Below are 17,318 nucleotides of genomic sequence, written 5' to 3' on the forward strand. Positions count from 1 at the left end.
TCATGTTAACCACAAAGTCATCCCATTTTCTGACTTATTGTTACCAATTGAAAATGGCCCATTCAATTGTACATTTCATGGGTGCTCCTGCCTCCCCCTCACCCCCCCCGCATTTCCTAAGATTACATTTTTTTCTGTTGATACAGGGTTTGAACATGCCTTATACAGTAACACTGATCTGTATTTACTATTATTTGTAGAAATAGAAATAGTACAGGGTCTTCCTTCCTTCTGTATCTTTCAGGACAATATTTTCCCTCTCTGCCCCTGATTCAGCAAAAAACACTATGTCCATAACTTTAAGCACATGAGCACTCCTGTTGAAGCCATTAAAGCACGTCCTTATGTCTTTTGCTGAACTGGGGCCTATATGATAAAGAAAAAAGTATGTTTATCAACAGATCGCTCCGTACTCATCTCTCACTGCATCTGGGACCTGAAGTGGGAAGATGGTAGGAAAAGAAGTCTTTTTTAATTTTTTTTATATTTTTAAAGGTATCATGACCAATCATTGTAAATGTGCATGCAAATGATATATTTGTATGTGTGTGTGCACACTTTAGCTATGCAACTGCATGTACATTTTTCTGAAAATCTAGGCCAAATTCTAGCAACAAGATTAAAAATAAACTATCAGTGTAACAGAAGGCAAAAAGAATGTATGCCATCCCCTAGCCTCCCCAAGTTTCACGGATGTCACTCAGTCAAAACACACAGAGAAGAGAACAGCTATAATAGTATTGTGTTAAAAATCTATTTAAAATGAAAAGGTTTATTTTACATTATATTAGTTTTACTCTATTAGTTTCCTGTATTGACAAACTAAGGCACAAACAAAGGTATTCAAGTAATGTTGAATGTGGCATTTTGATGATCTCCTGCCCTTTCTAGGCACAGTTGGATAGCTGATTTGCTAAAGCTGGGTGATCACACATGATGCTCTCTTTAGAACTGCTGTTGGCTAATAAAAAGGATGTCCAGGCACAATTGTTAGCAGGGGATCTTATCTGAAGAATGCCTAGGTAACGAAAAAAGCTTTTTCAGGGCAAAGGCACCCCCAAGACTGAAAGTATCTATGAAACGACAGGCAGTTCATTGTAATGGTTTTATATTCGCTCTCTCTCACTGGGTATTAAAAAGGGATCACAGTAGAAATATTATACTCAAGAACAAAGGAAACCAAACTATAAATAAAAGTGAAGTTTAGACTTTCACCCAGCAGCTTTAGAAAGTAACTGATATATCTAATGCTATAAATGAGAGATAGGAGTTTATTGAAAAGATATGTTGAACTGGTCATAAAGTCCATAGACTGGTTGTCAGACAAAGCTAACTAGATTCTACAGTGAGCAGAAATATTCAATTATGAGAGAGGGATAAAATGAATAATTGATTTCCTTATATCCACCATAAGCAATAAGCAATATATATTTTCTGTTGAAATGTGTGCTATTTGGGAATTCAGCTGCTAGACTATTCTGTGCTGCTGTTCTGCAACATTACCTACCTGCCTAGCGTTTTTCTAAAGTGCCCATCACTATAGATTCTAGCACTCCACACCTTTTCCTGCCACATGTCTGTTGGAGAGGAGAACCATGACACTTAGGGCCTTACACTACATCTTACATCTAAAGATATTGGGAGTCTTTTCATTAACAACGGTGGGCTTTGGATCAGGCCACTTAAGAGTAGTTCCTTTCTGGCTTCTCTCCATTCCCTGACTCTATGGACTTTTTCCTCACAGTATAGGGGTCAAGTGGATAATTTCCAGAGGGGGAAAAAGGTGGAGGAGCAGTGGGGGAAGCATTCTATGTAGCCCCTCTTCATAGGCTCCCTGCAGCTTCCTCCCTAGATTTGTTCTTTTCTTCTCCATAAATTGTAGGAACAAATTGGTCCAAGTTAATAGCAGCACCACATTGCAGTGCTATCATTGGTGCACCTTTTGTGCCCTTTTTCTCTCAGGTTAGGAGATGGTACTTGACTCAAGAAATACAGGAGACTGACCCCTGGTAAGTGTGACAAATGCAAGAGGTAAGAAGATACTGCTATTGCTGTATCTGCCTCTGTGCCTTTTGGTCTTCTTTTGCAGAGAAAAGCTCTTTGTTGGTGAGGGAATGGTTCATGTTTTCCTCATCCTTTTAATGCACCAGCTCTTTCTTTTTATTGCAAAAAGGAGGGGAAGGAGGAGGGAAGCCCATCTCATTACATACAACTTAAAACGCAGAAGTAAGAGAAACTGTAGGTTACACATTTTTCTTTCTGATTTTTGTAAGACTATAAATTATCACTAGTCTCTGAGGTGCAAATGGCTACTAAACATTGTGTCATTTGTTTGCGCTAGGTCCTTAAATACTTGTTTGCTTAAGTTTCTAAGAACTACCCTTCTGAGCATAGCCATCTTGTTCTCAGAATTCAGTTCAGTCTGTCAAACCACTAATTGTGCTCTTTCACGAAGAATTGATTTTTGTTCCTTCTTGTTGCTTTTCTTTAATATAAAGTTATTTTAGACGGAATGTATGTTTTTGCTCTTTGTATATGTAGACATAACAGTTTCCACAATGCAACACTGATGGTACCTGGTGAAATGAGTAAATTTCATGCTAAGATTATCAATTCAGCAGTAATGTTCACCTTTTCTTCTCCCTTCACAACACACACATTATTCACAAGACTTTCAGTTTCCCTTAATTCAAAATGTGCAAAATTGTATTGGGGAAAAATGGATTCATTGTGTCTTTTGCGAAACTTACAGATCACATTTTGCTGGGTTTGCTGCTGCTATTTTTTTTTAAACTGCTCTAATTCTACCTACCCTCAAAAAAGGATTTTTTACTTGTCAGTTCAGCTTTCATCACAAACTACATTATAACTTTAGCCTTTCTTAAATTAAATAAAAACTCTTTGGAAGGAGGCAGAACTGGGTCACATATCCACAAAAAGTGTGTGCGTTACACATATTTGGACAGTTTTCAAATGTATACATTTGAAAACTGGGGCAGGTCAAGTTTACACTTGCTTTACCTAAACTGTATAACACATTTAAGTTTTGCATCTGAGCATAGATATGAAACCTAAATACCATAGTACTAAATCTCTTGTGCCAAAGCCCCAGCTGGTATAAATCAGACCAGCTCAAGTGAAGTTAATAGAGTTACGTTAGTATATACCAGCTTAGGATCTGGCCCAAGTTATTTTAGCAAGGATTTGAACTTCTAAAATGATTTAAAAAACAAACTTAGTAATAGTTTTGGTTTAACATTGTCAGATTGACAGCCCTGATGAGTGATTCCCTCAACCTATCCACAGAACAGGTTAACCATGTGTGTGAGTGAAAGACAGGAAGAGAGAAATGTCTTTGGAACACCAAGATTATTCTGCAATGCTGCGTGTATGGTATGTTTATGTTATTTATAAAGAAGATTGCGTCAAAGAATTTGAGAATGAAAACATTGATTTGGGTCATCCAGTCTGTTTTTCTGCCAGAGAAGGCTCATCCGCTACCATTTTACTGGTGTTTTGTCCAATTAAATATTAAGTCCCAAGTGCTGGGGCTTTCACCACTTTCCTTGGGAGATTACTGAGCAGCCTAATTGAGCTCACTGTCAGGGAAATGTTATGTGTGGATATAGCAGATTATCAAAGTCAATACTTGGGAAGAAAAGGCTACTTTTTTATTTTAGCTTACCTCATCAGAGCCAGATCCAAAAATCAGCAGGTCAAAAGGAATTGCAGCAACCATGTCAATTAGGAACCAGCCTTTGAAGTAGTGAATTGCTATTTTTGCTGGGTCACTTACCACTTCTTCATTCTGGTTTACATATGTTGTTCTGAAGTTTATTAGAATGTCAATGATAAACATAATATCCACAATTAAGTCTACCACATTCAGTGGGCTGCAAGAATATCCACACACTCGTCTCTTCTGTTCTTCGCTATCGTTCAAAAGGAAGGCCGCAGAGTAAGGAGTGAATATGGCAGTATATATCACTAGCAACAAGATGAGCCAGTCCCAGACTGCTTTGAAAGGACTGTAGTGCAATATAGTAAACTTGTTGATGCGAGGTGTCTGGAGTTTATATTCTGGCAGAACATCTGCTCCTAAGGATAGAACCTAGAACAAGAAATATACCATGTAAAGAATTAACAAATCAGAGTAAAACAATCTGTGCATATTTAAAAAATATATAGCAAATATAATGAAATAGTTAAATTGTTATTTAGACCTGGAGGTTAGGCCCTTATTACACAGTCCTTATGCAGTCAAAATTTCCATCTAATCCCACTCTACTGCCAAGTAATATTTATTACATTTTTGGAAATTAGATCATAAACAGCCATACAGGTCAGACCAAAGGTCCATCTAGCCCAGTGTCCTGTCTTCCAACAGTGGCCAATGCCAGGTGCTTCAGAGGGAATGAACAGAACAGGTAAACATCAAGTGATCCATCCCATATTGCCCATTCCCTACTTCTACAAATAGAGGCTAGGAACACTTCAGAGCATGGTTTTACATCCCTGCCCCTCCTGGCTAATAGCCAATGATGGACCTATTCTCCATGAACTTATCTAGTTCTTTTTTTAACCCTGTTATAGTCTTGGCCTTCACAACATCCTCTGGCAAAGAGTTCTACAGGCTGACTGTGCATTGTGTGAAGAAATACTTCCTTTTGTTTTAAACCTGCAGCCTATTAACTTCATTTGGTGATCCTAGTTCTTGTATTATGAGAAGGAGCAAATAACACTTCATTTACTTTCTCCATATTAGTCATGATTTTATAGACTTCTATCATATCCCTGCTTAGTCGTCTCTTTTCCAAGCTAAAAAGTCCCAGTCTTATTAATCTCTACTCATATGGAAGCTGTTCCTTACCCTAATAATTTGTTGCCCTTTTCTGTATCTTTTCCAAGTCCAATATATCTTTTTTGAGATGGAGCGACCATATCTGAATGCAGTATTCAAGATGAGGGTGTACTATGGATTTATATAGAGGCAATATATTTATTTTCTGTCTGATTATCTATCCCTTTCCTAATGATTCCCAATATTCTGTCAGCTTTTTTTGACTGATGCTGCGTATTGAATGGAAATTTCTGAAAATCTAAGTACACTATATCCACTGGATCCCCTTGTACACTCGTCCACATGCTTATTAATCCCCTAAAAGAATTCTAGTAGATTGGTGAGGCATGATTTCCCCTTACAAAATCCATCTGATAATTCTGTTCTTTACTATAGTTTCAACCAATTTGCCTAGTACTGAATCTTTTAAAAAGGTACATATTAAAAAGGTATGTATTAAAAAATGAAAAGCTACCTGGAATGAAATCTTAGGGGAAAAAGTAATACCCTATGAGATAATCATTGTGTGCTTTCATTTCCTTTTTGATTAGCTATTCAAGTTTTGAGATTTTAGCTGGTACAAGATCAAAGCAAGACAACCTCTCCCACAATAATCTTTTAAAAATCCTTATTAGCTCATCTATTTTTGTTTAATTTTCCATCAGCAAGTGTTTTATAACACTTAGATCCTTTCTTTAGCCACCTAACCAGCGCTAGCTGTTCAATAAAGATCTACTGTGAAAATGTTGAGAGAACACTAAGGTTAATAACCACTCTTCTCATTTGAAAAGGAAGCAGGGAATGATTAAGTCATCCACAAGATTATATGGTATCTTTAATCAGCCACTAAACACCATGCTGAGGTGATAGTGGAGGACGTTCATGTATTATTTATTTTTTTAGCTGAGACTTCACTTAACTAAGGGGACTTTTTTTTTTCCCCACTAGAGACATTAGTCAATAGGAAACTGAATCAGAGACATCGTACAGCATCTGAAGCAGGCTTCACCCTTTCAGACCCCCAGCATGTGACATGACAAGCATAAATCAGCTGTTTTCCTAGTATTAGAGAACAATGTGTATGGGGGGGGTGTAAGGTGAGGGGAGGAGAAACTGCTATACACTTTATAAATAACACAGTCCTCCTGTTAGAGTTTTGAGACAATGAAAGAAATGGATTAAACAAGAACAATAAAGCTCTCTTCACAATTTTCTGTAAGTTATATGAAAATTCCAACCAATGTGCTGTATTGCAGGAGAAACAATCAAGCTCTATTCTTTTCTCTCCTACTCCAGTGTAAATCAGGAGTAACTCTCCACTGAAGTCAGGGTCTGATTCTCTTTTCACTTACACTGGTTTATTTCTATTGACTTCAATGGAACTGAAGAGTATGAGAGCAGAATCAGGCACAATAAAGTAACTGTAGAGTATAAGTGATGTGAGATCAAAACCAGATCCAGTGGTTTCACATACAGATTTCTTAGACACAGGTTGACTGGATGATTTGTTTCAGAGTAGCAGCCGTGTTAGTCTGTATTCGCAAAAAGAAAAGCAGTACTTGTGGCACCTTAGAGACTAACAAATTTATTAGAGCTTAAGCTTTCGTGAGCTACAGCTCACTTCATCGGATGCATTTGGTGGAAAAAACAGACGAGAGATTTATATACACACACAGAGAACATGAAACAATGGGTTTATCATACACACTGTAAGGAGAGTGATCACTTAAGATAAGCCATCACCAGCAGCAGGGGGGGGAAAAGGAGGAAAACCTTTCATGGTGACAAGCAAGGTAGGCTAATTCCAGCAGTTAACAAGAATATCAGAGGAACAGTGGGGGGTGGGGTGGGGGGGAGAAATAACATGGGGAAATAGTTTTACTTTGTGTAATGACTCATCCATTCCCAGTCTCTATTCAAGCCTAAGTTAATTGTATCCAGTTTGCAAATTAATTCCAATTCAGCAGTCTCTCGTTGGAGTCTGTTTTTGAAGCTTTTTTGTTGAAGGATAGCCACTCTTAGGTCTGTAATCGAGTGACCAGAGAGATTGAAGTGTTCTCCAACTGGTTTTTGAATGTTATAATTCTTGACGTCTGATTTGTGTCCATTCATTCTTTTACGTAGAGACTGTCCAGTTTGGCCAATGTACATGGCAGAGGGGCATTGCTGGCACATGATGGCATATATCACGTTGGTAGATGCGCAGGTGAACGAGCCTCTGATAGTGTGGCTGATGTGATTAGGCCCTATGATGGTATCCCCTGAATAGATATGTGGACAGAGTTGGCAACGGGCTTTGTTGCAAGGATAGGTTCCTGGGTTAGTGGTTCTGTTGTGTGGTGTGTGGTTGCTGGTGAGTATTTGCTTCAGACTGGGGGGCTGTCTGTAAGCAAGGACTGGCCTGTCTCCCAAGATGTGTGAGAGTGATGGGTCGTCCTTCAGGATAGATTGTAGATCCTTGATGATGCGTTGGAGAGGTTTTAGTTGGGGGCTGAAGGTGATGGCTAGTGGCGTTCTGTTATTTTCTTTGTTGGGCCTGTTCTGTAGTAGGTGACTTCTGGGTACTCTTCTGGCTCTGTCAATCTGTTTCTTCACTTCAGCAGGTGGGTATTGTAGTTGTAGGAATGCATGATAGAGATCTTGTAGGTGTTTGTCTCTGTCTGAGGGGTTGGAGCAAATGCGGTTATATCGTAGCGCTTGGCTGTAGACAATGGATCGAGTGGAATGATCTGGATGAAAGCTAGAGGCATGTAGGTAGGAATAGCGGTCAGTAGGTTTCCGATATAGGGTGGTGTTTATGTGACCATCGCGTATTAGGACCGTAGTGTCCAGGAAGTGGATCTCTTGTGTGGACTGGTCCAGGCTGAGGTTGATGGTGGGATGGAAATTGTTGAAATCATGGTAGAATTCCTCAAGGGCTTCTTTTCCATGGGTCCAGATGATGAAGATGTCATCAATGTAGCGCAAGTAGAGTAGGGGCATTAGGGGACGAGAGCTGAGGAAGCGTTGTTCTAAGTCAGCCATAAAAATGTTGGCATACTGTGGGGCCATGCGGGTACCCATCGCAGTGCCGCTGATTTGAAGGTATACATTTGAAGGTATCTATCATACATTCCTACAACTACAATACCCACCTGCTGAAGTGAAGAAACAGATTGACAGAGCCAGAAGAGTACCCAGAAGTCACCTACTACAGAACAGGCCCAACAAAGAAAATAACAGAACGCCACTAGCCATCACCTTCAGCCCCCAACTAAAACCTCTCCAACGCATCATCAAGGATCTACAACCTATCCTGAAGGATGACCCATCACTCTCACACATCTTGGGAGACAGGCCAGTCCTTGCTTACAGACAGCCCCCCAGTCTGAAGCAAATACTCACCAGCAACCACACACCACACAACAGAACCACTAACCCAGGAACCTATCCTTGCAACAAAGCCCATTGCCAACTCTGTCCACATATCTATTCAGGGGATACCATCATAGGGCCTAATCACATCAGCCACATTATCAGAGGCTCGTTCACCTGCGCATCTACCAACGTGATATATGCCATCATGTGCCAGCAATGCCCCTCTGCCATGTACATTGGCCAAACTGGACAGTCTCTACGTAAAAGAATGAATGGACACAAATCAGACGTCAAGAATTATAACATTCAAAAACCAGTTGGAGAACACTTCAATCTCTCTGGTCACTCGATTACAGACCTAAGAGTGGCTATCCTTCAACAAAAAAGCTTCAAAAACAGACTCCAACGAGAGACTGCTGAATTGGAATTAATTTGCAAACTGGATACAATTAACTTAGGCTTGAATAGAGACTGGGAATGGATGAGTCATTACACAAAGTAAAACTATTTCCCCATGTTATTTCTCCCCCCCACCCCACCCCCCACTGTTCCTCTGATATTCTTATTAACTACTGGAATTAGCCTACCTTGCTTGTCACCATGAAAGGTTTTCCTCCTTTCCCTCCCCTGCTGCTGGTGATGGCTTATCTTAAGTGATCACTCTCCTTACAGTGTGTATGATAAACCCATTGTTTCATGTTCTCTGTGTGTGTATATAAATCTCTCCTCTGTTTTTTCCACCAAATGCATTAGATGAAGTGAGCTGTAGCTCACGAAAGCTTATGCTCTAATAAATTTGTTAGTCTCTAAGGTGCCACAAGTACTGCTTTTCTTTTTGGATGATTTGTGTGATTGATAGATAATGTATATAAAACTTTACACCACTATCAGAACAACAAAAGTGATTATTGCCTGAAATTCATTATCTGATTTTTTGTTTGATGGCCATGTGGGTATCTTATCTTTTCAAACCAGACAAAATGGACAGGTGTTCATATAAAAAAAGAACACCCACTCACTACCAGCATCTGTATTGCTAGTATCAGTAGATTGTGACTAAGAATTAAGACTAATTTATTCTCTATCTTCTACATGCCATCCCTCTAAAGTGAAGGCACTGCTTTATCCAGTCTGTATTTATTCTTTAGCTAAATGGATGGACAGCTCCAGATACTGATGCCCTCTCAAGAATGAGTTCCTTGTGGAATGCTTAAGGTATAAATACCTTTTCCTCCCCCAAGTGCACATGATGGGTCAGCGCCCCCAACTGGGCCAGCCACTTTCTGTTGCCCCTTGGCTCTGCTCAGGTATGTGCCTCTCTCGTCATAACCCAATGCAGTAAGGACCCTTAAAGGAGCCCCATTCTCTTTTCCCTGCTGCCCAAACAAAGATTCACTGCATTCAGTGGCTGTAAGCACATTTTCTTTACACTAAAATACTAAACAATGAACTCCACTACATCACAAAAGATGCTTAATAAATGTTTGGTGACCAAATTTGTTTGGACTCTGAGACAATGGATCAGGATGTAAAGAAAAAAATTGATTATTTAGATATGAAATGCTTTGAGAATGTTGCTTTGCACCATGGAGTGCCTGTCCTGCTCCAACTGAGATAAAAGGATATTTTTGCCAGAACAAGTGTCTATATTTGTCATTATGAAACTGAAGAAAATATTTCACTTTGTGGTTGCTGGGGATAACAAGGAAGAAGTGACAGATGGAAAAAATGACAAAATCTACTCAGAATTTCAGCTGATAATTTACAGCACTGTTAGCTGCAAAAGTATCTTTTTGATTTGGAAGGATACATTTTGCTAGACTTTGAGCATCTACAGTAGAAGTATTTTCCCCAGAGTGGAAAGTCCTGTGTAACAGGAAGCCTGACAGCCTAGTAGTTAGAGCACATTACTTCCAGCCCCTTGCTTGGGTGGGTGACCTCAGTCTTTAAGAGTGGTGGTGTGTGGGAGTGTTAGAGGGACCTGGACCCTCCCTTTCCACAATGTCCCAGGCAAGGGCTCTGTGACTGTAAACTCCTGAACAGGAGCAGCCTTCCTGGTAGGAAGTCTAAACCCACTGCTATTTCTCACCAGTGTCTGTTCAGTTTGGGCATGGCCCCTCTAGTTCAATTTAGTTGGGCAGTCTGCTTCCTTTCATAGATTTTGAAGGGCATCTGGTCATGGTTCCAGGCTCCTTCCGGCAGGGCACCCCTAAGCTGGTGAGGCCAAACTCTACAATGTTCCTGGGCTTCACCCACTCAGTTACCTCCAGTACCTCCTAGGTCTCCTCCACAGTCTCCCATGGCTGGGAAGACCGTGCTTCCTCCCAGGTGGCCATCTTGGCAGGCAGTTAGTGAGCCTTCCTCTCAGTGAGGAAAACAGCTACTTCCTGCCCCTTCACCAGTCAGCCCCAAACTGAGCCTGGCTCTCTCCTTTTCTCCTCCCTCCAGGCCTGGCATTGGCTGCAGGCATAATAGGGCAGGGCTAACTGGGCCCAAATTCTCTCTTTAACCCTGCTATGCTGGCTAGCAGTTTCTCTGCTTCATCGCTGCCTAGTTCTGAATTTTTTTCAGGTCAGCTTATGCCATTTATTGCTGATGAAAACCAAATCCTCAGCTGGGATAAACTGCGTAGTTTCATTGACTCTAATGGAGCTATGGAAATTTACATCAGCTGAGAATCTTTTCTCAAGTATTTAGAATTGGTAGGATTAACAATCTACTGTCTACCTACCTCTTCCTGAGGTATCTCCCCCTTATATGTTCAGTCTGGGGTAATAGCAATTGTCAAGATGGAATACATTACAGCAGTGCAGCAAATCTGCAATTGTCATTCCCCAGTGAGTGAGCAGTCAGGATCCAAACATCTCTAAAGTCATGTAAGTGAGTTTATCCCAGAGGTTGAAGCCCTTCTCTGCCTCCTTTCTGTCTTTAGTCTCTCTGAGATTAACACAGTAGTTCCTCTGCCAGTGGGGAAAAAAATTTTTTAGGGCAATGGAGGACTGGGAGTGAGAGCAAAAACAAAACAGACAGCTACCTAGGGTAGCAATAACATAGGGGGCTTCCAAAATAAAATGAAAAAATGGTCGTCTTTTACTGTTTAAAATATGATTTAATTACTGGAGGAGGAAGTCCCAGTACTGGGCTCCCCAAACATGATCTTTCACTTTGGGGGGAATTCTCATGCCTCTCTCCTCATGGAGAGCCTTTCTGTGACTTGGCAGTTCTAGTGTTGGGCTTCCCAAGGAGATCCTGCTCCTGGGTGGGGTCTCCTGGTGAAGAGTCAAGGAGGCACACTAGGATGCTGTGTAGAGTGCCAGTCAGCTTTACACTGACACTGTGTAATTGATTTATGTCGGGCAGGTTATGCTCATAGATTCCATACTGCTGTGTGAAAGTTGTTTCAGGGAAATACTAAGATTCAGGAAATCTTGTCAGAAACACTGACCAGTTGGATTCTTTTCTATATTTGGTTTCCTTCCCATTTTCATAAAGAAAGGATAACTAGGGCTCGGGTGATCGGTGAGGTGCGGTGGGGCTCAGACCACCTGCTGTCATCACTTACCTTGTGTGCTGTTTTCAGTTTAGGGAAATATGCTCAGCCTAGAATGTGGACACTGACCCATTTCCTCCCAGGTGACAAGAAGAGAAGGGCTACTATATAGTTCCTGCAGGATCTTTTGCCTGGATCAGGTGGGGCAGCACACACCCATCCACCCATGGAAGTGGTGAAATACTGGATTTTGTCAGGATCCGGTGGGTGTTGCCAGATTGACCAAGGTGAAGTGGGGTTTTTTCCACCTTCCCCATAGCAGCTGAGGGGATTTAATTGGGGGTGAACATGGAACAGGAGTTAGGTAATGATGTTGCAACTCATTATATAAATGTGGGGTAGTCGTCCAGTGCAGATACTCTGTAGCAAAGGGATGTGGTGATCAGATAAAATGGATTGGTAAAGGATTTAAAGGAGGTATTCTTTAAAGGAGCAGAAATGGGGGATGGGGGGGAGGGTGTAGGGCTCCAATGACTGGTGTTGCAGGGAGCCAAACCACCTCTCCTTTATAGCTCCCCCAACCCTTATTTGAGGGGGGAACAGTGAGGTCCCAGCAGTGGGTTGGCTGGGGACCAGGATGGGTAAGAGGGAGGACTGACAGAAGCCCCCTCAGGTATATTCTGAAATGATTATGGAATTACCTGCACTGTACACTTTTATCTAGTGGGTACTCCCAGACATTTAAGAATTTCTGCCCTGGACCACAGTGAGTCTAACCCTGGCCCTGACGCACAGGGCTGAAGACGGAGCTTGAGCGACTTAGCTTTGCAGGGCTCCCAGTGGTGTGAGGCCCTGGGCAATTGCCTTGCTTGCCACCCCTTAATGCTGCCGTGCCAGGCAACCCCATTAAAATGAACTGGCGTCCCACAGTTTGAGAACCGCTGCATTAGGTACATGATCTCTGAGTACCATAGGTCTCTCTCCTCACATGAGATAACCTCTCTCAGTTCTCAATTCTCCTGTGTTTTATCTCCATTACAGCTATCAAACTATGTCTAACAAGGACAATTTCTTCCCTTTTTGTCTCTATTCATAACATCACTATGAAGCCAGTACCACCTGAGCATCCTCAGGAGATGACTGAATTCAGAAATCACTATCTGAAAATATACTATATTACGCAAGTGCCACTGAACAAATGACAATTAAGCCAACATTTGACTCCTGATGACAAGCATTACTAATGTCCTCAGGAACTTCTGATTTAGTTTGTGATTATTATGGCCTTTCAATGGCCATATTTCAATTGCCTTGACATCTTCTTTCTTGAAGCTGACATGGATCACTGATAAGGCTACTCCAATTCTGAAATGATAAATAGCTGAACTCCTTTTTGATTTTAATCCTCCAGAAAATGTATTACACTGCCTTTAAATGTCAGTACAAACCCAATTTATTTGTTTTTCAAAGGCTGGCCATTAAAGCACAGCTTCCCAGTCAGAAAATACCACTACCGAGGATTTATCAATACCTGTCTGATTTACCCATTCTTATCTGTTCCACTACATTAGAACTATACAGCAGAATATTGCATATTTATATCTAATGAGAACATTTATATTCTGCTATCAGAGAGCGTGAAATACATCTGAGGTATCGTAAGCTAATATTAAATGAGTATTATTTTGTTAAAATTTCTAATTTAGTGATTGCAATAACAAATCTGTTGCCACAATAAAGTGTGACCTCTTTGCATATCCACCTATATGCTTCCCATTTGGGACTTCGGATACTTTCTCATTAAAGCATTAAACAATGAGCTCAATATTTCTTTGTGTGCAGGTCCAGAAATAGCACAGTATTCTTCTTTAAATATACCCACATATTCACCAAATGACGAATGGCACACTATTGATGGGTGAACCTAAAAGACACAATGCTTACATGAACATGTTTTAATTTCTTTTATTCTAGAAATCAGACTGCTACAGTAGCTCATGAAATGAAGGTTTTGTGACTATCCAGCACTCAAAGCTTTGAGTTACGCTGGGAATACCACGAGAACAGGCTTTTTTGGTTATTTTTCAGTAATTTATTTTCTGGCCTAAGCTGAAATTTAGGAGGTTATGTACTAATGCAAAGAATCAAATATAAATCAGACTTTTATGAACCTAAAAAAAAGTTAAGTATGTCCTAACTGTTGGATCGATTCTTATTTTATCTGATCTTGGATTAATAATTATGCCTATAATAAACATGTAAACCATTTCACTGATGTTCCATGTTAGCTTTAGTTTGTGTTGCTGAATTTTTAAGCAACATTACAATCCTTGTATTAGATCTATTTTAGGTTAGAAAGTTCAGAACATGAATTGTCACCTTTTTGATTTATTACACCACCATCAGTATGGTTAATTGCTTAGTGAGTAAGACGTAGGGCCGAAGTCTATCATCTTTACTAAGGCTGGCTGCCTGATAATGATCACTCCTGTTTATCTCAACTGAAAAGCATCTGATTATTGGCTAGCTAAACAACAGTGGTTCCCTAAACCACCCAGCAATATTGTTAATCTATCCAACTATACTCTTAGGACAGATTCTTTTGCTAGGCTATCTTGGGGCCTCTCCTTCTGCCCCTCCACCCCCACGAACATGACACAGTTCTGTGGTGACCTAGAATCCTATTTTTGACGTCTCCAACTCAAGGAATATTTCCAACACACCTCTGAACAACATACTAACCCACAGAGACCTTCCTACCAAGACCACAAAAAGAAGGATTCTGGGTGGACTCCTCCTGAAGGTCGAAACAACAGACTGGACTTCTACATAGAGTGCTTCCGCCGATGTGCATGGGCTGAAATTGTGAAAAAGCAGCATCACTTGCCCCATAACCTCAGCCATGCAGAACACAATGCCATCCACAGCCTGAGAAACAACTCTGACATCATAATCAAAAAGACTGACAAAGGAGGTGTTGTCGTCATCATGAATAGGTCGGAATATGAACAAGAGGCTGCTAGGCAGCTCTCCAACACCACTTTCTACAAGCCATTACCCTCTGATCCCACTGAGGGTTACCAAAAGAAACTACACCATCTGCTCAAGAAACTCCCTGAAAAAGCACAAGAACAAATCCGCACAGACACACACCCCTAGAACTCCGACCAGGGTTATTCTATCTGCTATCCAAGATCCATAAACCTGGAAACCCTGGACACCCCATCATCTCAGGCATTGGCACCCTGACAACAGGATTGTCTGGAATGTAGACTCAGGCCTTCCTGAGTAAGGAAGCGTAAGGAAGCCCTCCTCAGGCCTTACGCTACCAGCACTCCCATCTATCTTCGAGACACCACTGACTTCCTGAGGAAACTATAATCCATCTGTGATCTTTCTGAAAACACCATTCTAGCCACTATGGATGTAGAAGCCCTCTACACCAACATTCCACACAAAGATGGACTACAAGCCATCAGAAACAATATCCCCGATAATGTCACGGCTAACCTGGTGCCTGAACTTTGTGACTTTGTGCTCACCCATAACTATTTCACATTTGGGGACAATGTATACCTTCAAATCAGTAGCACTGCTATGGGTACCCACATGGCCCCAACATTTTTATGGATGACTTAGAACAACGCTTCCTCAGCTCTTGTCCCCTAATGCCCCTGTTCTACTTGTGCTACATTGATGATATCTTCATCATATGGACCCATGGAAAAGAAGCCCTTGAGGAATTCCACCATGATTTCAACAATTTCCATCCTACCATCAACCTCGGCCTGGACCAGTCCACACAAGAGATCCATTTCCTGGACACCACAGAGCTAATAAGCGCATAAACACCACCCTATACCGGAAACCTAATGACTGCTATACTTACCTACATGCCTCCAGCTTTCATCCAGACCACACCACACAATCCATTGTCTACAGCCAAGCTCTACGATACAACCGCATTTGCTCCAACCCCCATACAGAGACAAACACCTACAAGATCTCTATCAAGTGTTCTTACAACTACAATACCCATCTGCTAAAGTGAAGAAACAGATTGACAGAGCCAGAAGAGTACCCAGAAGTTACCTACTACAGGACAAGCCCAATAAAGAAAATAACATAACGCCACTAGCCATCACCTTCAGCCCTCAACTAAAACCTCTCCAATGCATCACCAAGGATCTACAACCTATCCTGAAGGACGACCCATCACTCTCACAGATCTTGGGAGACAGGCCAGTCCTTGCTTACAGACAGCCCCCCAGTCTGAAGCAAATACTCACCAGCAACCACACACCACACAACAGAAACACTAACCCAGGAACCTATCCTTGTAACAAAGCCCGTTGCCAACTGTGTCCACATATCTATTCGGGGAGACCATCATAGGGCCTAATCTCATCAGCCACCCTATCAGAGGCTCATTCACCTGCACATCTACCAATGTGATATATGCCATCATGTGCCAGCAATGCCCCTCTGCCATGTACATTGGCCAAACCGGACAGTCTCTATGTAAAAGAATAAATGGACACAAATCAGACTTCAACAATTATAACATTCAAAAATGTTGAGAGAACTCTTCAATCTCTTTGGTCACTCAATTACAGACCTAAAAGTCACAATATTATAACAAAAAAACTTCAAAAAACAGACTCCAAGGAAAGACTGCTGAATTGGAATTAATTTGCAAACTGGATGCAATTAACTTAGACTGGGAGTGGATGTGTCATTAAACAAATAAAACTATTTCCCCTCATTTATTTCCCCTCCTACTGTTCTTGTAAAGTGCTGGAAATGGCCCACCTTGATTATCACTACAAAAGATGTCCCTCCCCCCCGCTCTCTGCTGGTAATAGCTCACCTTTCCTGATCACTCTTGTTACAGTGTGTATGGTAACACCCATTGTTTCATGTTCTCTGTGTATATAAACTCTCCCCACTATATTTTCCACTGTATGCAGCCGATGAAATGAGCTGTAGCTCACGAAAGCTTATGCTCTAATAAATTTGTTAGTCTCTAAGGTGCCACAAGTACTCCTTTTCTTTTGGCTAGCTAATGCTCTCCAATTCCTAGTTAGAGTTAATCATTTCTAAATTACATATTTAAGATTTAAGTTAATTGAACAGGACCATCGACAGTAGTCAGAACACTGTGCAATGACAGAGCTGGGTAAATCTTTAACAAAAATTCATACGGTACAGAGAAAATAAAAAGGCCAATTGATTGAGAAATTGCACCATATAAGTTACAACAAGATCTATGCTAAATTGCTATTTGCCAATCCAAAAAGAATAGACATGGAAGTTGATTTTGACCTTTCATACATTCTGACTCTATTGCCTTCACTCCAGATTTACCCAGTGGAAGTGAAAGTAGCATTTGGTTTAAGATATATTAGTGCTTCAAATACAAATAGTTTATAATCATTTGTTTGAGCTTTCTGTGGTGATTCACAAGTACTAGGTGGATATTTTATTACCTCCACACCTGCCAATCCTACTTGGCAACCCTTTGTTTTGCATTATTTTGTACCCTCATGCTTAAACATACTGTAACTTTCAGAACAATGCTACAGATTTATGGGTTGAGAGATATATTGGTAAAAGGGGATGTGTGTGGGT

General features: G+C 40.9%; 1 protein-coding gene across 1 annotated transcript in view; it reads right to left on the reverse strand.

The window, feature by feature from the left end:
- Positions 1-17,318, reverse strand: part of KCNH7 (potassium voltage-gated channel subfamily H member 7) — a 338,644-nt gene that overhangs the window by 67,086 nt on the left and 254,240 nt on the right. The window contains 1 exon segment of the mRNA XM_043505208.1: positions 3,686-4,111. Within this exon segment, the coding sequence (XP_043361143.1) occupies positions 3,686-4,111 (426 nt within the window).

The sequence above is a fragment of the Dermochelys coriacea genome, chromosome 11 (genome assembly GCF_009764565.3).
Source record: "Dermochelys coriacea isolate rDerCor1 chromosome 11, rDerCor1.pri.v4, whole genome shotgun sequence".
NCBI lineage: Eukaryota > Metazoa > Chordata > Testudines > Dermochelyidae > Dermochelys > Dermochelys coriacea.